Consider the following 23,405-nt stretch of genomic DNA (forward strand, 5'->3'; position numbering starts at 1 on the left):
CTATGTTAGTACTTTACTTTCTCTAACACTTGGATGTAAGATAGACGAATGGCATAAAATAAAGAATATCCAATTTTATCTCAATATACAAGTGAAACATTCATTTTTGATGATATTAAAACTTTCTTGTTTGCAGTTAGATTCAGTTTCTATGTTGGCTAAGAACCCAGGTGCAACTTCACACCTGCTGAGCCTAGTTCCTTCTCATCTAAGTTTGTTGCCTGCCTTATACGAATGGTGATAATTAGAGCAGATTGAAAATAGTAATTGGGGTGCAGGGATTTAGTCAATTAAAAAAATGAGAAAATTTCCTCCACTGTGATTATCTAAAGCTCAGAGTTGCTCTTTCTCTAAAAATGTACACCTACACACTAGTCTTCCACTTTAATACCCTTCATGTACAGGCCTCATCATAGAAGTCTAACTTTTATTCCTACACTCTTAAAACCATTCTCATACATAATGTCTTTAGAGATGCATGGTCCACGTTTATTGTGTGAATAAAGATATTCAAATCTCTTGGATTTTCTTTTAAAGAAAGACTGTAGCTAGAAACTGAGGGCATCAGGGAAAACTCTTGCTTAAAGAAAGAAAAATATCTAAGCCTAACCAAAATCAGTGCATAGTCCCCCAAATCTGAGCTTTCCAAAGCCCGTTAACAGAAGCAATGACAATACAAATTCTAGTTGACACGTTACTAATGAATAACAACATTCACAGCATATTTGGGTAGCAGAATAAAGAGTTTATTAAAATCAAATTATTTGACTTTCCATCTATCTTTGGGAAAAGTGCAAAACCATAAATTCTATCGACAATTCAACTTGAATTTCTCATCAATTTTGTAGGTTGACAGAGTTAATCTATCACCCAGTGTTCGAGGGCTAGAGAGGTAAACAGTTGCCGGCGATCAGGGAATATTAGAATACTTTTCAATGGAGGAAATTAAGATAATAGACAATCACAGTACAGAATCTAAATTTCTCAAATGAATTTGGCTATTCTACAAGTTAATCAGTAGAAGCCAGATCTACAGATTGGCCAGTAACAAGATGAACAGAAACTCCTGGAAGGAAAGTTGATTGGGTGCCAGAATCTGGGTCCACAGCCCAGGGAAGGGAAGCCCCAGACTCCACAACCCAGGGGTCTGAAGCCACGGGATCCACAGCCCAGTGAGTAGCAGCTTCTGGATCCAGAGCTCAGGGAGCGGCAGCTGCTGGACTTAAAGTCCAGAGACCCAGGGTAAGTAGCCCAGCAGGGACTGCAGAGCCGGGAGGTCTTCAGGCGGTAGCAGGATGTCTGGCAGGGAAGGGACACTACACAGGATGTCTGGCACCTGATGGGCTCATGGCAGGTCTTCTGACAGCCACTGTAGAGAGAGGATCCCAGCTGGCAGGTTCTGGGAGAGCAGAGGTCAGTGCTGTAGACCAGGTTGCTGGGGTAGAAGGAGCCTAGGCAGCGCTGATAGCCTGCAAAGGAGCGAGAGGAGAAGTTTCCAGAGCAGCAGCTGTAGGACATGTTGACAGGAGATGTGAGTTCAGCTGAGCTACAACGAAAAGATTCTGAGTTTGAGTTTCATCTTCTGGAGAGGTGTGTATATATATACTCTCAGCAGTAGGTGTGGTAACCTACAGGGTCATTTTTTACATATTTGTGCTTCCTTGTTTACATGTGTGTAACTCAGTAATCTTCTCTGTAATTGCAGTTGGAATAGTGTCCCCATATTGTATTTATGGATGCTATAATTTTGGTGTTATAGTCAAGACCGATGAACTACACTTATGTCAGAAATGCTATGACTGTTTCACCCTAATGTTTATCCCATCATAGTCAGGAAAGCCCCTCCTTTTCCTCTTATTGTAATCTTTGGGTATTTTGTATCTGGCAATGATGAGAAAATGCTTTTCTCAAATGGTGGTTAAAAAAGATAAAAGTGTTTTTCTTCTTTGTTGATGGATCAGAGGCACAACTTTAGCTTGAATGAAGAACCTACTGAATATTGACCTTGCTTGTCTCCGTGCTTTCCCATTCTCCAAAACTTTATTGCCCATCTATTACATTCTATTACATGTGTCTCAGATACAATGCAGAGGAAAATATCTCAGCTAGGACAAATTGAATATCATTGACGGCTACTAGCAGAGGGAAACCCAGACAATTATTTGGAGGCATGCTGACAGTGAGGAACAGAATCAAGACAGAGTCCCAAGTGCAGGGCAGTTTGGAAGAGGATCAAAGAGCTAAGATATATTGAGCTAAGGGAAGGAAACAATTGAGTTTTAGATTCAGTGTATCTGATATGAGACCTGTAGTAGTCACAGAGTCTCATCTGTGTATGTAGCAGCCCTGAGAAGTTACTTCTCAGATCTTCATTCACGGGGATCTTGATTGACCAAGGGACCCCCACACTATGGTCCAAAATCCAACACTGCACTGTCATGGAAGCCTTCCTTTCCATGGGGCTGCTCCCAGGCCATGACTGGGCACAGCAGAGATATCAGAAAGGCTCATTCCTGGGGCACATGGGATCTTCTGATGGCCAACAACCAAGGATTCTCCAATGGCCTTGAGGAACTACCCTTAATCTGTGGCTACCTGGAGCATATCCTTCCCTCTCTTCTGCACTCGGGTCAGACTCGCATGGAAGTCTGACAAGTCTCCTAGCCTTCTTCACCCCCTCCCCCAGCTCTTTTCTCCAACAGACATTTCCCAATAAAATGCTTGTGCCTTTAATTCCCTGTTGGTGTCTGCTTCTTGAATGACCTGCACTAACACAGTAGGTTATGGAGTGACTTTTGCCAGCCCAACTATGTCTCTTCCAGGCCTTATGGATTTGTTACCAAGAAAGCTATCTGGTGTTACTGATTTTCCATTTCCTTTTTTGTTTTAAACAGTAAATTCTGCCCTTTTGATATTTCACTCTTTTGCTTAATCTGGGATTAATGTATTGATACTTTCCTATTTTCACTCAATATGGGTATGAATTCAGTGATTTTCAGCCATTCTTCTAAAGTGGATGCATTTAAGGCTGTAACTTTACCACTAAGCACAGTTTAATTTAGATATTTTCGATTTTATTGTGCTTTTTCTTTGAGGATGGATTGTTTACAAGCATAGGGCTTAATTTCCAAACATACGAGGATTTACTAGTTCATTTTGTTGTTCCTGTCGCTATTGCTTTTCAGCTTAAACCACTATCGTCAGCATATGATCTATTTTGGTAAATGCTTTGTGGGCACTTGAAAATAACTGATATTCGGAAGTTTGGACTTCAACGTCTTATGCATGTTAATTAGGCCATATTTGCTAATCATGTTGTTAATATTTTGTATGCCCTTAGTGCTTATTTGTCTGTCATCTGTTTCTATCAGAAGTGAAAGAAGAGTGTTAACATTTCTATTTATGATTGTGGATTTGTATATTTCTCTTTGTAGACTGTCATTTTTTGTGTGACGGCCTGAGCCATCTTTTTCTTTGTATTTATTGTGTTTGGAATTTGCGATGCTTCCTAAATCTGTGTGTCAAATAATACCCAGATGTACTTCTTTGTTTTGCATGTTAAACATTCTAAATGATTACTTTAAACGTAAGGGAGACAGTCATTAAACTTTGTCTTAAAGAAGCAAAGGCAAGATAAGATTTAAAATACAAAGGGGAGATTCTGGTGAGGGAAAAATGCAGGAAATCTGAGTACATTGAAAATTGTTTACACGTTTTTGGAATTAAACTAATTGGTTGGTGGGTAGGAAGACATTCAGAATGAACATTATGTCTTGTATATGCCATCCTGAGTTAAATAAAATTACTTCAGTTATTTAATAATCAAAGAAAACAAGTTGGGAGTTTAGCTTTGGAGCATTTTTTGCAGGCTGTCTCTGGGTAATGTCTGCTAAAGCCCATCTTTCAGCCATCTCAAATTTAGGCCAGCTTTTCTTATTTTCCTTATTACTATTTCACATTTGAGATGATGCCTTTCATCAATTTTGATAAATTCTCAACTATAATATCTTCAAATATTGTTTCTGTCTCACTCTTATCTCCTTTTTTTTCTGAGATTCTAATTATAAGCAAAATATACTATTAAACTATGTTATATGCACCTCTTATAGTCTTTTCTCTATTTTCAATCTTTTTGTATTTTTATGCTTTAGTTTGGGAATGTCCTTCTATTCCATCTTCTAATTATTGAATAATTGTCTATTCCGCAATGTTTAATCTCCTGATAAAACATAGCAATTAGGTTTTCCAAATCAGCAATTATTTTGTAAATTTCTAAAATTTCAACTACATTCTGTTGTCTGATTTTCAGTTTTCTGCCAAAATCCTCAATCTTATCTTTAATTCTTTAAACAAAATTATTCCTTGATAATAGTATTTTCCTATCTCATATTGTTAAATTCTTCACATGGGTATTTTAATATCTGATTTTGACATGTCCATTATATAGATTGTGTATTTCAAATTCTATTTCCTGGTGTTCTCTTTTGTTCCAGTCTTATTTTCTCATATTCCTGCTATATTTTGAGAGAAGTAGATCCTTCACATACATTTTAAAAATCTGGGTGACTTTACCTCCCTCCAGAAAAGATTTGCATATGTTCTTGGAAGGCTGATAGGATGAAGATATCAGAATTCTAGATTATTTCATTCCAAACAGGGATTGTGGTAATTCAAACCTGGGCTTCAATTCTTACAGGAAGCTGTCTATTAGCAATTCAGTTTTACTTCTAGGAACTGGTTCTCCAAAATCTGGGACATTTCTCATTGTCCCAACTCCTTGGTAAGCCTAAAATTCTAATTTTGTTTCTCTAGCACTCTTGGTTTATGGAAATTCTCTCCTCTTAGACAGTACTTTCAAAATCAGCATATAATTTTAAGGGAATAGCAACTCCAAATGTAGGCTCATTTTAAAAAAAATTTCAGTTGTGACCCATAGTCAAATCTCAGTTCTGTGACTTTGGAACACTTTGATATTTCTCTGAAGTTTTCAAACAGAGATTTCTAAAACTTTTTCTCTAGCTTTTCTATTCTCATTGAGAGGAATGGTTCAACATTTTAGGCAATGTTAACTTGCTAATTTTATACAATTTTGAAAGATTTATTTCTGTTTAGATTCATAAGAATGTTTCAAATAAGTGAGTAGCTATACTGAAGATGACTATTTAAAAGTCTGTTACAGTAGTTTAAATAGGAATAGATGACAGTTACCAAAAGTCATGAAATTTAAATGCTGCTGTTGTGGGTATCAGGCTTTCTTTCTAACTCCGTCTCCCATTCCCATACCACTTCCCAGGCCTTACATTGTGTTACATTATGGCCTAAACTCACCACGTGCCTTTCTGAGTTTCTCATCCCATTTTGTCCTTCCAGATTTTATCTTATTCCTTGCCATATTTATTGTATCTTTGCTTCTCTAAGTGACACCCCACCCCCAACAGAAGCTGTCTACACCCTGCCTACGTCTCGTGGGTAATCATCTGTACACTCTGAAGACTGATTCTTGGGGGTGATCTTGGGTAGACTTGGCCTGCAGAGGCTTGAAGCAGGGTTTTGGTTCCCAGCCAGGGACTGAGGTCGGATCACAGTGGTGAGAGCACCAAATCCTAGCCACTGGACCAGTGGTCAGCGACAAGGCCCTGGCCCTACTGATATGCAGAAAAAGAATCCCCACAAAGACGGAAAGTAGTGAAACAAGTAAAGTATTTATTAGGAGAAAAAAAAAGATTATGTGTGGATAGACACACAGGCAGCCTCAGAGAGAGAGTTGCACCCTCATGGCAGTTTAAAACACTTATATGGGGCATTTCTTCCGGGTTTCTTTTGGCCACTCATTTTGATTTGCCTGGTTCAAACTCCATATTTGGGATATCTCAGGATCTTCCCATGTGCGCACACATCTCTTAGCCAAGATGGATTCTACCCAAGACACCTATGGGTAGTGAGCAACACTTAGCATCACTCCCCTTTTGACCTCCAAGGAGTCTTTTTGTGCACCTGTAGTCCGGGAAGGGCTCCTGATTTCGAGAATGAGGAATTTGTGGTCTCTTATCTTCTATCTGGGCAGAGCCCAGCCTCCTCTCTCAATCCTCCTGCTATTCTCTTCTTGGAGTACCAACCATTTGCCCTGAGGGTCCCCTCTGTCTCCTGCCTCAGGGAAGGTTGTAAAATTCTGCCTAAGGACTTTTTCACTTCACAGGGGCATGCTGAGCAGTGCACAGGGAATTCTCCAGTATAACTGAGCTCCAGCTGTCTACAGTGGTGCCTGACTTAATAACACACCCTGTACTGCCTTCCTTCCATTTGCTTTCAATCTACCTCCACCCCTTACAGATGTTTACTGTGATCACCTCCCAATAAACAACTTGCCTTTGAATCCATGTTCTCAACCTTTGTTTCTAGATAATTTATAGAAAAACACATACTTGGATGGCTCATTAATATGTTTAGATAAATCTTCAATGTTTCTTCAGCTTATAAAACTGTAATTATAGCACAGGGAATTATATTCAATATTTTGTAATAACATAGGGGAAAAATCTGAAAAAGAATATATATATGTATATTATAAGTGAATCTGTGCTGTACACCTGAAACGAGTGCAATATTGTAAATCAACCATACTTCAATAAAAAAATAAAAATAATAGATTGCCGAGACCAGCTCGGCGACTCGAGGTGAGTGACGGGTGCCGCAAGCTTGAAGAAGACACAGACACAGACTGAAGAGAAAAGTGGGACCGGGGGGCTCAAGACCTCTCGGATCAAGAGCCCCGCTGACTCATCCCAGGCTGCTTTTATTGAGTTCGTGGGCTAACATTCTCAGGTTACACTCATAAACAGTCAAAGGCCTCACATGATTGAGGCAATTATCTTTGTTTACTTCCTGGGTCCGAGTTGAGCAGGTGTGGATTTGAGCTGGGGGTGGAGAGCAAAACAGCCCTGGGGGCAGGAGACCTCTCTCAGATATTAGGGGTCTGTGCCCCACCCGTGTTGGCCCCTCTGCGACTGTGCCTGTCTTAGGTTGTTCCTCCCTTGAGGAATCTTACCCGTCTCTGGCTAACCAGTCATCCTCCAGGGCCAAACACGGTGATATAAGGAAGGTTCTATGCACCACCCCTGTTGGCCCCTCTGCGGCTGTGCCTGTCTTAGGTTGTTCCTCCTCTGAGGAATCTTACCCGTCTTTGGCTAACCAGCCATCCCTCAGGACCAAACAGGGTGATATTAGTCTCCACGCCCTGCACCCTCAGCTCCTCCACTGCTCAAGAATCCCATCGCTCGGCCCACATCAAAAAGGTTCCCGAATGTCTTCCCACAATAGATAAATTGTAAATTAAAATTCCTAGGGAAAAATATTAAGAATATATTACAGAGAGAAATGTGCTGTAGTATTGCACGTGGCACATTTCAGAAAGTCAGCCATAATATTTTTGTTCAATGAATATATTTTTTAAGAATATAGAATTCAAAAGTCTTCTAACCTATGTTGGGTAATAATAAAGAACATATTTTGGGGTTAATAGGTAAAAATAGGTAGTGATTAAAGGGAATCTTTATATAAGAAGTGGCTTTTGTTTATTGAGTTTCAAACCTAGATGATTAATAAAAGAAAGATCCCCAGCATGTTAGTGACGAGTTGACTGCTAATTTTTTTTTTACTGGAGTATAATTGCTTTACCATGTTGGGTTATTTTCTGCTGTACAATGAAGTGAATCAGCTCTATGTATCCATATATCCCCTCCCTCTTGGACATCCCTCCCACCCCCACCTCCCAATCTCACCCATGTAGGTCATCACGGAGCACTGAGCTGAGCTTCCTGTGCTTTATAGCAGGTTCCCACTAGCTATCTATTTCACACATGGTAGTGTATATATGTCAATCCCAATCTCCCAAAGAGCAGAAGATGGGTTCCAACCATTGTAACTTTTAATTATGGATGAGATTCTGTTGGAAACACACCTCACATATCAAAACCATTTTGTTCATAATATAGTAATTAGACTCTGCAATTAAAATGTCAGAAGTCACTGGATGCACAGCCCAAAGTGATAAATTTTACATGAAATATCTCAATTTTTAATTGCTAGTAAATAACTCAGTTAAAAAAAAGAACAACAATAATGGTGGAGGTCTATATTACATAGAACAAACAACATAATCTCTGGGCTTAATTTAGTCCAAGTTTGGGGAGTTTACAAATTTTTCTTGAATTTATATTAATTTAAGGTAGATGAAAGTTTAGCAATTTAGAGCAAAGGGAGGAGAAGAATACCTCTTGCCAGAGAAGAACAAGGAAACTGGAGGAACTGAAGACAAATTCACTAAATTTCCCAGTTTTGCCAAATAATTTTATGCTCCTCTTTTAACACAGACATTTTACCTATGAGATTTAAAAATTTTTTCCAGCTTTATTGAAATATAAATGACAAATAGAAGTTGTATATATGGTGTACAACATGATGTTTTGCCATAGGTATATATTGTGAAATGATTACCGAAATCAAACTAACATACCCATCACCTCATGTGGTTACAATTTACGTGTGTATGTGTGGTGACAACACTTAAGATCATCTTTCTGAGCAAATATCAAGAATATAGAATAGTATTAATGGTATTATTAACTGTAGTTACCAGGCTGTACATCAGATCTGCAGAACTTATTCATTCTGCTTAACTAAAATCTTGTACATTTTGACCAACATCTGATTAATTTCATAGTTGTGTCTGAAAACAGAAAAAATGGAGAAGGAATAGTGTCCACAGTGTTGTATCAATAAGACATTTTACCTACTTGCTGAGGCACAGCAAGGAGAAATGAATTCAGGTCTTGAAGAACAGAAAATAAAGGACTCACCAAGTAGCTACTTGAATTGGGTGCATTTACTTTTTTCCTCAGTCCTCTTTTTTCTAAAAGATCTACATTATGTTACTTTGCAAATTGCTATAGATCTTACGGACAACATTCAATATTTTAAACATTATTATTTTTTGTAAGTTTATAATAGTTTTATTAGAAAACAAAATAAAGAGAATATTGCCATCAAACACAACACTACATTTCCTCGAGTCTGGAATATAATTTAACTGGTTTTATTTTAACATTGAATATTTTGTGAATGAACTTAGAAAGTAGCTGTTTATATTCTCAGAATATGATAAATCTAGCAAACTTTGTTTTTAAACTTTGAATCCATAGTTAAGAAGAGGAGATTTTATTTATATATATATGGATATATATACACATAGGAGACTATATATATATATATGCATGAAAAACAGAAGAGAAAATCTAAGTTAAACACAGAAAAAAGAAGAAAAAAAAGTGTAGGGTGGGAGCAGAAAGAAAGAAGAGAGAGAGAAAGAGGGAGAGAGAGACATTCATATATCCTGCAGAGGAAAAGAGAACTGGAAAAACAAAAACAAAAACCAACAACAACAACAAAAACTTCACATTTAGGCAGAAAATCATTCAAAGCCTGTGGAGAGAAAAACTAAAGACATTCTAAGACAATAGATGCCCTAAATATTTATAAATGTAGATGATAAAAGGGACAACATATCAAAATTTAAAAATATATACGAATTTTGAAAATTTTAACTATATTTTAATGTCTTTAATTATAAAGACATTAGGAAACAGACCATAATTTGAGCGCAATAGAAAAAAAAATTTCCTGGGCATTCTGTGTTTCGCTTTCAGTTGTTTCCTCCCCTCATCAGACTAGTGTTTTCCTTGTGGTTGAATAGAGATGGCCCACACTGATCTTCCTTGGCACTATTTCACTTGAGCCTTTTTTGGGTCATCTTATCTTTACATACACAGCAAGCTGTCTTTTAGTTTCTAGTCATTTCTCAGTCTTTTTGTTTTGTCTATTTTTGGTCTCTCTTCATTGGATTAGAGACAGGCTGTGTAACTGTGATACTTGGTGTATTAGTTTTCTATTGTTGCCATAGCAGATTACCACCAAGGTAATGTGGAGAATGGGAATAAATGTTGACAAGGTGGATCATTCCAGAAAGGCTTCCATCCAGGTAGAAACTGTGCCTCTGATCCACTGTATCAATACCAGAAGAAAATGGATGTTATCTCATTACCCACTCTTAGGAGGAAAGCATCCACCAGCCAAACCAGATGTGGATACACAGGAAGCAGATTAGCATAAACCAGTGGAAAAGCTTTCCTGGTCCTGATGCTTTCCTGGCCATGATGGGATGCGCATTAATGTAAAACAGTCATAGCATTTCTGACATAGGTGTAGTTCATTGGTTTTAGCTATAACAACAAAATTATAGCACCCATAAAAACAAATGTGGAAAACTATTTGAATGCAACTGCAATTACAGAGAAGACTATTGAATTACACATATGCAAAAGAGACATCTAATGTAGGAAACATGACCCCCTTGTGTGCCACACCCCTTGTTGAAAGTATATAAATGTCACAGTGCAGGAGTGACATTCAAACTCAGAATCTTCTCCCAGTAGCTCAGCTGAACTCACACCTCCTGTCAACATGTCCTACAACTGCTGCTCTGGAAACTTCTCCTCCTGCTCCCTTGGGAGCCATCTGCGCTGTCCAGGCTCCTTCTACCCCAGCAACCTGGTCTATAGCACTGACCTCTGCTCTCCCAGCTCCTGTCAGCTGGGATCCTCTCTCTACAGTCAGGAGACCTGCTGTGAGCCTGTCAAGTGCCAGACATCTCGTGTGGTGTCCAGTCCCTGCCAGACATCCTGCTACCGCCCTAGGACCTCGACACTCTGCAGTCCCTGTTGGACAACTTACCCTGGGTCTCTGGGCTTTAGGTCCAGTAGCTGCCGCTCCCTGAGCTCTGGATCCAGAAGCTGCTACTCACTGGGCTGTGGATCTCGTGACTTCAGACCCCCGCGTTATGGAGTCTCTTCTCTGAGCTGTGGATCCGGATTCTGTCGTCCAGCCTACTTTGCCTCCAGTGGATGCCTGTCATCGTGTTACAGACCAACATGTGGATCCGGTTTCTATCATTCAACTTGTTAAGGGTCTAGATCCTTTTGAGTATTGAGATCAAAGTCTCTACTTAGTACAGCCATCATTTTCATTTTCACCATTCACCACTGTTCTTTTATTCTTACATCATCAGTTTCTTGCATCACCAACTTTTGAGAGACTCTAAACTTAATGAATAACTCAGTGTGAAGTCCTGTCTGTACTATTGCTAGAATATATGCTATTGGATGTTCATGGAAGAGCAATTGAAAATGAAAATTTTAATCTAATAAATTTATGTCATCTGTCACCAAAGTCTATTGTTTGTCATTATTATTTGCCTATAGTTCATTCAAGGATTTGGGAATTTTAAATAAAGATCGATATGACTCTGAAACTGGGTTTGGGGACACACATTTTGACAGATTTGAGCCAATTTCTGTTGCCATGACATATGTTCCCTACTGGGAGTATTTATTTCCTGGAGGTACATATTTTGTATGTCTCAATATCAGTGATGCTTGCCTGAGAATGCAGGCATGGATTTCTGCTGATAAAGGAAATAAGAGAAATTGGTACATAACTAGAAACGCAGGCAACAAGAATACAATATAATTTATAAGCTGAGATTATACATAGACCAAAAGCATACCTGAAAGTCTAGTATCTGAGTGTAGATTTTCAACTGAGAGAAAATAGGAGCCTTAAACAATTCCTAGGATAGATGTTTTGCTCTCTGTTGGTTGGCAAAAGTGCCACGATCCTTCCCTGAGCCTGGTCCCTGAACATGACCCATTCCTGAGCTGCACCTATGAACATATGTAAAGAGATTCACAGTGATCTTAAGTGGGGACTAAGTGGGTTAAGGAGGTGTGGGATAACCTCCTGATGCTTCTCCGAGGCTCAACCTGAATCAACTAAGAGCAACACACAGAAACAGAGTTGACCACACATTTGTACCTATTGGTCTTATCCTGGATCTCTCTCTCCCCTAAAGCAAAGCTGAAGTCAAAAACCTAGGTATAGACAGTGTACGTAGGACGAGACCCCTGGGAGCTTGTTTGGGAGACCATGAAAGGTGAAAGAATCAAAGAGGAAAATCTTACAAAGGGACATATTTTTTTGTTGTTGACAATGGTGGGCAATGGGAACTTCATCTTTTGGGGCCTTTTTAGGAAGGTATAGAATGACTTTTGGAATTGTCCACCCCAGGATCTGATCAATAGGGAGAAGCATTTATCCACCTGCTCCTGTCTCCCATTGCTGGAATGTTGTCCCAGATGTGTGTTAACTTTCCGGGAACTCATTGACCATGTAAAGAGGATTCACAGTGCGTTCCTTTTGTTTTCCTGACTATGACCTCTGAGACGCCCAGGTAGAGAGTGGAAGAAATATTGTCTATGTGTGAAGGGAGATACTGTCTGTGCAAAGAGGGTTGAGGTCTGCATGAAATTGTTTACTAGAGCTGTGTTTGGGATCATAGGTGGGAGAATGAGGATACAGTGGAGGGTACAAGGGAACCAGATAGACCACTTGCATTTAAAGCTCAAACATCCTTGTGAGAAAGACAAACATTATATCCTATAGATCTTACTAGACATGAAGGAATGAAAAGTCAAAAATGATTAGAAGCTTGCCAAAGTTTGTACATCAAAGACCTAGCAGAATCGGATCTCTTGAATCAGTCTTTTCCTGTTCTTTCCTGAAGTTTTTTTTGTTTGTTTGTTTTTAATTCCTTGAGTACTTCTCTACAGAGATTGCTTTATCTGAATAGATTTCAACTTTTATTGGATCTAGTTTCATTAGCCTCATGAGTAGTATTCACAATAAAGAGAAAAATAAAAATAAACGTAGTGTTTAGAAGAAGAACACTAAAGAAAGATGAGCTAATTTCTCTTGAAAACATTTGCATTAACTGTAATACTTAATAATAGACCAAGAGAAATACTTGATTACCCCTCAGGAAGATATTGCTAGAAATCCTGAGTGCTATGACACATCCTATATTATCTACTTTAATTATCTTTATTAATGTCACATTATAATGTTCTCTTCCTCAATAGCTAATGCTAAGAACAAGAATAGTAAAAAACAAAACGAACACAAAAAACTCTTTCATAGCCACACATACAGAATTTCAACACCAGCAACCAAAAAACTGAAGATGATGAACTTCTCGTTAAAAATTTTTAAAAAAATGAGATAAAGATGATTCTTATATAACCTGACAGATTTCTTATCTTCTCTCCAAATTCACCCAGCACAAACATTGTCACTCCTAGAAGCTTTTCTCTGAAAAATTTAAAAAAAAGTAAAATTGCCAAACCGTGACATCTCACTAATCTGTAAACTGCATTCCCATTTTGGTAAGTCAGACTGAAGGAGCCAGGAGTCAATCAGGATAAAATCATGGGAAAGTCCTTGAGGAAAGAAAAGTAATATAAATAGATGCAAAAGTGACAAAAAATGTGGCAGAAAGACTGAGAATCAAGCATGGAAGAATGTACAGCCCAAGCAAGAGATAAAAATAATTCCCCTGCATGTGTGCTTTGTTATATAAAATAACATACTAATGATATGAAAATCAACAACACAAAAGCACGAGGAAAACAATATTAGAACAGAAGTGGATGAGGTGGCTGATGAGGTAAGGAAAAACATGCCAAAATAATCTACTCTGGGAATATACAAAAGTGTTTTAAAACTACAGCTTATGCTTTGAGTAGCAGAATACTACAGCATGTTTGGATGCAATTATGACTTACATGTTTACAGCAATTACAACTGTACTTTTTCTCCATAGGACTCTTACTTTATTGTTTTTACCATGATGTTGCTTGTCCTTCACCAAAATTTGTATTTTTATTGTTACTGTGACAACCAAAAATGTTACCTTTGAGAACTCTTTAAATGATTTTACATTAACGTTGTCAAATAGAGTATTATGAACTTTCAATAGCTTTACGTGGATTCTTTGGACTGGATGAAGAAATCAAACCATTATTAGAATTAATTCATTTTTGATTCGGAGCATTTAACAATACTGACATCATCCTGGCTTCGTTAATCCTTAATGAATTTTTTTGTTTGCTAATGGAGGAGCATATCATCAGCTACTGCTTCATGTGTTATTATATTTTGTTTTTGTTTTTGTTTTTTTGACTTGCACAAGAAAACTTGGGATTTAACATGAGTAAAATAAATAAAAATGATTTAGAATAGCTACATGACCTAAACGAAACGTATGCATCAGAGTGATATATTAACACAGCTTTTGCAATTGCTAGTGATAAATAATCATCTTTGGAAGTAACTGTCTTAAAATTTCTATCTTTTTAAATAGTGATGCTTCTTCAGAAAAATTGTCTTTCTTACTTTTCATATGGTAGGTGATATTTCTGACGCCCATGGTGGAAAGTAAATGTTATTGAATTGTTGTACAAGTCATTTATTCACCACCAACTTGCTTTAGTAATAGAAATTAAGTATTCACATTTTTGAATTAAATATGAACTTTTAGTTTTGGCTCACTGCTCCTAAAAAGATTTTTTTTTTGCAAAGTCTAAAGAAGAAAGATGTTCCCAAACAATAAAATGAATACTTGTAGATTTGAACAATACAATATGTAGCCAAGACACTGTAGTAAGAGCATTTAGATCAATCTTTATATGCCGTGAGCCACCCTCAATTTTATGCCCGTATTTTATATACACCTAATCAGTTATTCTAAATTTCTCACTATTTCCACGGACTAGTAGTTTGGTGTGTATTACTGCATCTCTTGCAGGCTGTGGAAAGAGCCACTGCAGTACTGGGCTAGGATAGAACAACAAATTACCCTCCACCAAGATTTGAACATGGGAGCTGTTCTACTGCTTGTATCTGAGTGTAATTTGTTTTCCATGATTCCTCTGCAATAAAAAGAGTTGTTCTATTTTGTTCAAGCAGGATAAGCAAAGAAAAGATAGGATATGGCTTCTCTTCTTTCAGATGTAACACTGATTAAAGTAAAAACTGTTCACTGTTCTTAAACTCCACTAGATGAAACCACAGCAAAAGCAAAGTGGAGGTTTCCTAAACTGATCATCACTATGTTAACTCAATTATTCATTATAAGTAAAAAGTAAAAAATCTAAGACAATTACCAAATGGGACTGGATGTTGAGATAAACGGAATAAACCAGGACATATGGTTACCCGGTGGGTGAGAATCTAGGTCATCGTACCTTTTAGTAATGATGTCCTTGACCTAATGGATAAAAGTTTGGAGCATAACTGCTGATTTGGATGTGACCAGCTGCCTAAATATTTAGCTGGATCTCGTAACAAGAGAATATTTGCATTGTTTTTGAGTTTTGTTTTCTTTTCCTTTGTTTTTTTCTAAACTAATATCAACAGAACAACTAAAAACAAAAAAGAAATAGTAGCAATTGGGACTCCATCAAACTTGTATAACTGATATATGGAAAATGTTGGGCTTCCTTGCTAATAAGTCCTGGAATGTGTTAGATGTTTCATTCATAAATCAATTAGAAATTTCATTTGATTTTTTATATGCTAGTAAAGCTGGAGGAACTGGAATTCTCACCAAATCTAACTCACTAACATCTAACTTCTTATTGAATATCCTCACTCCAATTTCTCAAATATTTTAGAATGTATTTATAATTAATCTTCCTCCCAAAATTAAATGATATAGTCAATTTAATATACCTTATAATTTGTAATTATTTTATATAAAAATATTCAAGTTTCTAAATCCCTACAAAAACCAAAGGTCACAGTTATTTGCAGTCTTAAAAATGTATTTTCAGATTTTATCATATGAAGGTATTAACAGATGGAGTAAACATAAAAGATGAAATACCTTCTTCCAAACTTAAAAGACACTGGACAATTTTACTTTTTAAAGTAAGGATTTTTTAAATGATGAATACAAGATACAGTAATATCTAGCCAGATATTTAGAAGCAGTTTTGAAGACACAGAGTAAACAAATAATATAAAAGCTAATATGTGGATACCATATACCATATTTTTATTTAAACTTACATTTTTTCTACTAGTAAAATTTGAAATAGATTCATTAGGAGAAATAAATAGGAAATAAATGTGCTTCAGTATCACATCTCTATAACTGCAAGGAAGTAGTTTTGGCATCTTTCTTCAATGAACATATTTCCAGTTACTGGTATTCAAATTATCCCTAATCTATAGTAGATAACAATAGAAGTCAAATTTATAAGCTAAAGGTAGGACAATAAGTCAACAGATAGTAAAGATATTGATATAGTAGGTGTTCCACTAAATTTTTTGATGCAGTAGGTATTGTGCTCAAGCATAATATTAGTAGATGCCAGACCCACATGTTGGTCGGAAAGAGACTGGTAGCCCCTAGAAGAGAAGTAGGTCTGACGATAAAAGCTGGATCTACAACTGAGGGATGAGAAAGCACTGAGGCCACAACCCACTGATTGGAAACCAAAGGACCCAGAGCCCAGAGATGGGACACCACAACCAGAAGATTGAAAGCTATGGTGCCAAAGCCCAGAGACCCAGAGTAAATCGTGTGGCAGGGACTGAAGATCACAGAGGTCTTTGGCTGGTAGCAGGATGTCTGGCAGGGACCGGACACCACGGGAAATGTCTAGCACCTGAGGGGCTCATGGCAGCCACTATAGAGAGAGGATCCCAGCTGGCAGGAGCTGGGAGAGCAGAGGCCAGTGCTGTAGACCAGATTGCTGGAGTAGAAGAGCCATATGAGGAGCCTGAGTAGCGCAGGTGGTCCCCAAGGGAGAGGGAGGAAAGGTTTCCAGAGCAGCAGTTGTAGGACATGTTGACAGGAGATGTAGCTTACAATGGGAAAGTCCTGAGTTTGTCACTTCTTTGACAAGGGCATTTACATACCCTTATCATTGACTGTGTCACCCACATGGCTCATAAAAACAAGTCACTTTCCTCTTTTTAATTGAATTGAAAAGATCAGCATAGTTACACATATGTAGTATTTGTGGTTTTACAGCTGGAAAATGCAGTCATATTTGTGCCTTGGGATTCTGGTAATAGTATTGAATCTTCAAAGCTCTTAGTCATCCTTCTGTACCAAAAGTCATGGAGCAGCTTGCTCAGAAAACTTTAGAGGTAGTGTTTGGGCTGAGGGAAGCTGACTTAATTAAAAATAATTGATACCCCTTTCACAATCTGTCTTGAAATCGCTGCCATCTGGATAACAAAGTTGCTAACTGATCTACTCAAAGTCATTTTTTAAAAATAAAAACATACATTGATTGTTATCAAGAAGTGGAAAGTTTACCTAATGGATAGTGCCATCAGGATGCAGCAATGGTAATATGCAAGATGTATGAGGGTTTTTTTTTTAAATTGGATCTCAGTTTAATGGCTTTAGTGAAATATTAACTGAGATCCACTTATTTCTGATGTTCCTGCTTAAAACTGTACCCAAACTAATGAGTCCATCTTAGCTTTTCTGTCTTCTGTGTGTGTCTTTACTGTAGAATGAGTTAAATATTGAGTGTAAATATAACTTTATATTATTTTGGAATGTTAGAGGTTATTTAAGATATTGGAAAAAAAAACATTAAAAATAAGGACAAAACACGAGGCAAAATGCCCAGTGTATTTCTCTCTAATCAGGGGCGATGTTTATCACTAAAAAGATTCCCCAGAGTCTGAAAAATGCTCCTGTTCTACAGAAAGTTTATACGGTAATTGCCTTGAAGTTTTGGAGCAAAGGAGCCATCTTAAGGAGATCCTTCCTTGGCCTCAGAAAGCAGCATACATCACTTTGACACAAATTGTTTTCAGGTGTTTCTGACAAGCATTACAAAATTTCTAAAATAATGGTCATTTTTTTTGTTGTTGTTCTATGACTTGTAGTCCCCCTTTATGCAGTAGGATAATGAAGATTGACAACCTTGAAGAAGAGGAGAGATTAAGAAGGTTTGTCTTTTTGTGGCTTCCGTGTGGTTTGTTCATTTCCTAGAAAAACATTTCCCTTCTACTTTTGAAAAAAAAAGTGCTTACGTGCAAAACCCCCCATTTTGTTGAGAAAAGAATGTTCAAAATTACTTAATATCTGGTCTCATAGAATATCTTCCACAGAAATAGCTTATGTAAGAGTGGATGACATTGAAACAAGCAAATTCAATTTAGCAGAGTTAAATATTTATACGGATATTTTGATGTTCAGTAATTTAATATCAAATAAAACAGAAAGGTTTGGAATGTAATAGAATGCTTTTCTTCTATGCATAATTAAGAAGCCTAATAAGTAAGAATTATTTAGTTTAGAAATGGAGCACATATCATGCTACCTAATATGTGGAACATGACTGGAGACCAGTTTGCCTACTCAAAATGTTGGGACTCATAAAGTCTACAATTAGGAAGGGAGTTTTGCGATTACCTCCAGTAATCCACCACATGGGAATCCCACTTGCAATATCTTATTAGATGGATATCTAATAACTGCCCCCAAGATGGAAATTTCTATTACCTGCAAAGATACATTGTTTTAGATTTTTAACTGAATCTTTCCTCAAAACTTCCACTTAGTGATCTCAAATCTTCATAGAATGAGTCTCAGCTCATTTCCATTGGACAATATATCAGTTTTTAAAGACGGATGTCTTAAGAGATTTGCCTACACCCACAGGTTATGTTAAGCCATTCCCTGTACCCACGCACTACTCTATTTATACTTAGCGATGATGAACTTTATGGGAGAGTCTAGAAAAATATTCATATTAGTTCCCCAGGCAGAGTATATATATGCCATTTGATATATTTACCATATCAGAGGTCCCAAAAGGATTCAGTCTCTTTTTCACATTATCATCCATTTTGATACACTCCACCCTCATTTCAATTTATAAAGATCATTTGTAGGTATAAATTTTTCTTGATCTTTCTGTGAAGTTTATCTGGGGTTAACACTTTTCTAATCTCTTGATTTTATTTACCTTTTGCAGTAAAAATCCCAGGCTATGAGTGAAAACTAAGGGAATAAAGACCCGTTTTTTTTGTTTGTTTGGTTGTTTGTTTTTTGGGGGGGTACACCAGGTTCAATCATCTGTTTTTATACACATATCCCCATATTCCCTCCCTTCCTTGACTCCCCGCCCCTCGAGTCCCCCCCCACCCTCTCCGCCCCAGTCCTCTAAGGCATCTTCCATCCTCGAGTTGGACTCCCTTTGTTATACAACAACGTCCCACTGACTATTTTACAGTTGGTAGTATATACATGTCTGTGCTACTCTCTCGCTTCATCTCAGTTTCCCCTTCACCCCCCGCCCCCTCCCATACCTCGAGTTCTCCAGTCCATCCTCTGTATCTGCATCCTTGTTCTTGTCACTGAGTTCATCAGTACCATTTTTAGATTCCGTATATGTGAGTTAGCATACAATATTTGTCCTTCTCTTTCTGACTTACTTCACTCTGTATGACAGATTGTAGTTCTATCCACCTCATTACATATAGCTCCATCTCATCCCTATTTATAGCTGAGTAATATTCCATTGTATATATATGCCACATCTTCTGTATCCATTCATTTGTTGATGGGCATTTAGGTTGCTTCCATGTCCTGGCTATTGTAAATAGTGCTGCAATAAACATGATGGTACAAGTTTCTTTTGGGATTATGGTTTTCTTTGGGTATATGCCCAGGAGTGGGATTACTAGATCATATGGTAGTTCTATTTGTAGTTTTTGAAGGAACCTCCAAATTGTTTTCCATAATGGCTGTACCAACTTACAGTCCCACCAACAGTGCAGAAGAGTTCCCTTTTCTCCACACCCTCTCCAACATTTGTGGTTTCCAGATTTTGTGATGATGGCCATTCTGACTGGTGTGAGGTGATACCTCATTGTGGCTTTGACTTGCATTTCTCTGATGATGAGTGTTGTTGAGCATCTTTTCATGTGTTTGTTGGCCATCTGTATGTCTTCTTTGGAGAAATGTCTATTTAGGTTTTCTGCCTATTTGTGGATTGGGTTATTTGCTTTTTTGGTATGAAGCTTCATGAGCTGCTTGTATATTTTGGAGGTTAATCTTTTGTCCGTTGTTTCATAGGCAATTATTTTTTCCCATTCTGAGGGTTGCCTTTTAGTCTTGTTTATGGTTTCTTTCACTGTGCAAAAGCTTTTAAGTTTCATGAGGTCCCATTTGTTTATTCTTGATTTGATTTCCATGATTCTAGGAGGTGGGTCAAGAAGGATCTTGCTTTGATGGATGTCATAGAGTGTTCTGCCTATGTTTTCCTCTAGGAGTTTGATAGTGTCTGGCCTTACATGTAGGTCTTTAATCCATTTGGAGTTTATTTTTGTGTATGGTGTTAGAAAGTGTTCTAATTTCATTCTTTTACATGTTGCTGTCCAATTTTCCTAGCACCACTTATTGAAGAGGCTGTCTTTTTTCCATTGTATACTCGTGCCTCCTTTGTCAAAGATAAGGTGCCCATATGTGTTTGGGCTTACTTCTGAGTTCTCCATTCTATTCCATTGATCTTCCTTTCTATTTTTGTGCCAGTCCCATATTGTCTTGATCACTATGGTCTTGTAGTATAGTTTGAAGTCAGGAAGCCGGATTCCACCAACTCCATTTTTCCTTCTCAAGATGGCTTTGGCTATTCGGGGTCTTTTGCGTTTCCATACAAATCATAAGATTTCTTGCTCTAGTTCTGTGAAAAATGCCATTGGTAATTTGATCAGGATTGCATTGAATCTGTAAATTGCTTTGTGTAGTACAGACATTTTCACAATGTTGATTCTTCCAATCCAGGAACATGGTATGTCCCTCCATCTGTTTGTGTCGTCTTTGATTTCTTTCATCAATGTCTTAAAGTTTTCTGCATACAGATCTTTTGCCTCCTTAGGCAGGTTTATTCCTAGGTATTTGATTCTTTTGGTTGCAATGGTGAATGGGAGAGTTTCCTTAATTTCTCTTTCTGCTCTTCCGTTGTTAGTGTATAGGAATGCAAGAGATTTCTGTGCATTAATTTTGTATCCTGCTACTTTACTAAACTCATCAATGAGTGCTAGCAGTTTTCTGGTAGAGTCTTTAGGGTTTTCTATATATAATATCATGTCATCTGCAAAGAGTGACAATTTTATTTCTTCTTTTCCAATTTGGATTCCTTTTCTTTCTTTTTCTTCTCTGATTGCTGTGGCTAACACTCCCAAAACGATGTTGAATAATTGTGGTGAGAGTGGACACCCTTGTCTTGTTCCTGTTCTTAGAGGGAATTCTTCCAGTTTTTCCCCATTGAGAATGATGTTGGCTTTTGGTTTTTCATATATGGCTTTTATTATGTTGAGGTAATTTCCTTCTATGCCCATTTTCTGGAGAGCTTTTATCATAAATGGATGTTGAACTTTGTCAAAAGCTTTTTCTGCATCTATTGAAATGATCATATGGTTTTTATCCTTCAAGTTGTTGATATGATGTATCACGTTGATTGATTTGCATATATTGAAGAATCCTTGCAACCCAGGGATAAACCCCACTTGATCATGGTGTATGATTTTTTTAATGTGCTGTTGTAGTCTGTTAGCTAGTATTTTGTTGAGGATTTTTGCATCTATATTCATCAGTGATATTGGTCTGTAGTTTTCTTTTTTTGTGATATCTTTGCCTGGTTTTGGTATCAGGGTGATGGTGGCCTCGTAGAATGAGTTTGGGAGTGTTTCGCCTTCTGCAATATTTTGGAAGAGTTTGAGAAGGATAGGTGTTAACTCTTCTCGAAATGTTTGATAGAATTCACCCGTGAACCCATCTGGTAAAGACCCGTTTTTAATGTACAATGTTTATCATTTTATTCTTAATGACATCAACACCACCAAAAATTACTTAAATTTTATGGGGATAGAGATTTTTTTGAGAATTAAATTTATCAATGACTTCTCTCAAGAAGCAAGTCAACTTCAGAAGAAGGATTTCTTGACTTAAGTATTTTTATAATGTAGTCTTCAAAGCACTCCTGCAAATATTGAAGCCTGATTCTTAAAGCAAAAACTCATGCACACAAAAGCAGCTTGGGTACCTGTGCTATAAGAAAATTAGGATGTAAATGTGTTAGACACTCATTTAATATTTGTATCAAGTAAGGATCATAAGTTGGTTATTTCTTCTGTAAGGTACCCAAGATTTGGGAGATGGGACAGATACTGAGGTTTTGTTTGTTTGTTTGTTTGTGTCCTTAATTTGGTTCCTAAACTTGGAACAAAATGAATGTCCCCTTCAGACTACAAAGTATTTTTAGAGCTTTAAACACAACAAAATTCTCACCATATTACGCATACAGTACAGTATCTTGAAGGATAGGATGAGTGAAACACCAATCTTATAGGTACAATTATGGTACAATTACAGTCATCTACCCAAGCTAGATGAACGAGAAATAACATTTTTGCTTCATGAACAATTACTTTGAAAAATTAATGCAAATCTTTCGTTTAAAAGTCTGCATTCATTAAAACAAAAAGGTCTTTGAAGGTCAATGCATTTCATTTTGACTAGAGCCTAATTAAGAATTGTTATTAAAATGGGCACATGCTATTACACCCATTGCTAGAGTACAGTATATAATTGTCCAGTGTAGAAGGTAAAATTCACACTCACAAACTTCCCTCTGCAACTCAGCTGAATTCAGAACTTCTGACAACGTCTTTCAACTGTAGTTCTGGAAATTTCTCCTCCCCCTCCCTTGGAGGTTACCTGGGATACCCACTTTCCATCCATGATTCTTTCTACTCCAGCAATATAATCTACTCCCCCAGCACTTTCCAGCTGGGCTCCTCTCTCCATGGTGGTTTCCAGACACCCTGTGCTGTGACCAGATCCTACCAGACATCTTGTTTCCATCCAAAGAATTTCATCTTCCATAGTCTCTGCCAAACAAATTACACCGATCTCTCGGTTTTGGAAATATTGGCCTTGGATCTTTGGGTTATGGAAATACTGGCTTCAGTCTCTGGGCTGTGGATCTAGATTCTGCCACCTAACTTACTTTTCTTCCAGGAGTTGCCAGTCATCTTGTTACTATCCAGCCTTTAGCTCTCGTTTTTTGGGGTCAACTTACTGAAAGTCTCCCGTTACCTCATGGTTATATCTGTACTTTATGAAACTTTTACATTCAGTCTAACATCTTTGATTACTGACCGTCTTCATCACCAGGACTGGCCATCACAGTCCTCCTGGAAGTATATGATTCACTGTGGACAAAGTAACCTTGACCTGTAACCTTTGCTAAATCAGACAAGTGAGATATATCTTGAATTTTCTTCCCTATGCCAGTGCTCAGAATCATTTCTGTTACTATTTTACTAAGATTCCTACTTTTCTCCTAAGATTCTTTCACTTGTGTATTTCAAATAGGTATGGCATTTAAAATAAACTTCTTTCTCTAGCATGAATTATG

General features: G+C 37.4%; 2 protein-coding genes and 2 pseudogenes across 2 annotated transcripts; 2 read left to right on the top strand and 2 right to left on the bottom strand.

Moving 5' to 3' along the window:
* Nucleotides 1–1,014: 1,014 nt before the first annotated feature.
* LOC130830425 (keratin-associated protein 13-1-like) lies at nt 1,015–1,569 on the bottom strand. Its single transcript, XM_057697628.1, has one exon. It carries the CDS (start codon nt 1,516–1,518, stop codon nt 1,015–1,017), a length of 504 nt encoding a protein of 167 aa, XP_057553611.1. The 5' UTR covers nt 1,519–1,569.
* An 8,895-nt stretch (nt 1,570–10,464) lies between these two features.
* On the top strand, nt 10,465–11,016 carry LOC130830420 (keratin-associated protein 13-1-like). Its single transcript, XM_057697621.1, has one exon. It carries the CDS (start codon nt 10,516–10,518, stop codon nt 11,014–11,016), a length of 501 nt encoding a protein of 166 aa, XP_057553604.1. The 5' UTR covers nt 10,465–10,515.
* Nucleotides 11,017–16,311: 5,295 nt separating this feature from the next.
* LOC130830473 (keratin-associated protein 13-1-like) lies at nt 16,312–16,800 on the bottom strand (annotated as a pseudogene).
* An 824-nt stretch (nt 16,801–17,624) lies between these two features.
* LOC130829893 (keratin-associated protein 15-1-like) lies at nt 17,625–23,069 on the top strand (annotated as a pseudogene).
* The last annotated feature ends 336 nt before the right edge of the window (nt 23,070–23,405 follow it).

The sequence above is a fragment of the Hippopotamus amphibius genome, chromosome 10 (genome assembly GCF_030028045.1).
Source record: "Hippopotamus amphibius kiboko isolate mHipAmp2 chromosome 10, mHipAmp2.hap2, whole genome shotgun sequence".
Lineage (NCBI taxonomy): Eukaryota > Metazoa > Chordata > Mammalia > Artiodactyla > Hippopotamidae > Hippopotamus > Hippopotamus amphibius.

Excerpts from the sequence above, each read along its gene's own strand:
- LOC130830425 (XM_057697628.1), bottom strand. The coding sequence starts at position 1,518 with ATGTCCTACAGCTGCTGCTCTGGAAACTTCTCCTCTCGCTCCTTTGCA.
- LOC130830420 (XM_057697621.1), top strand. The coding sequence starts at position 10,516 with ATGTCCTACAACTGCTGCTCTGGAAACTTCTCCTCCTGCTCCCTTGGG.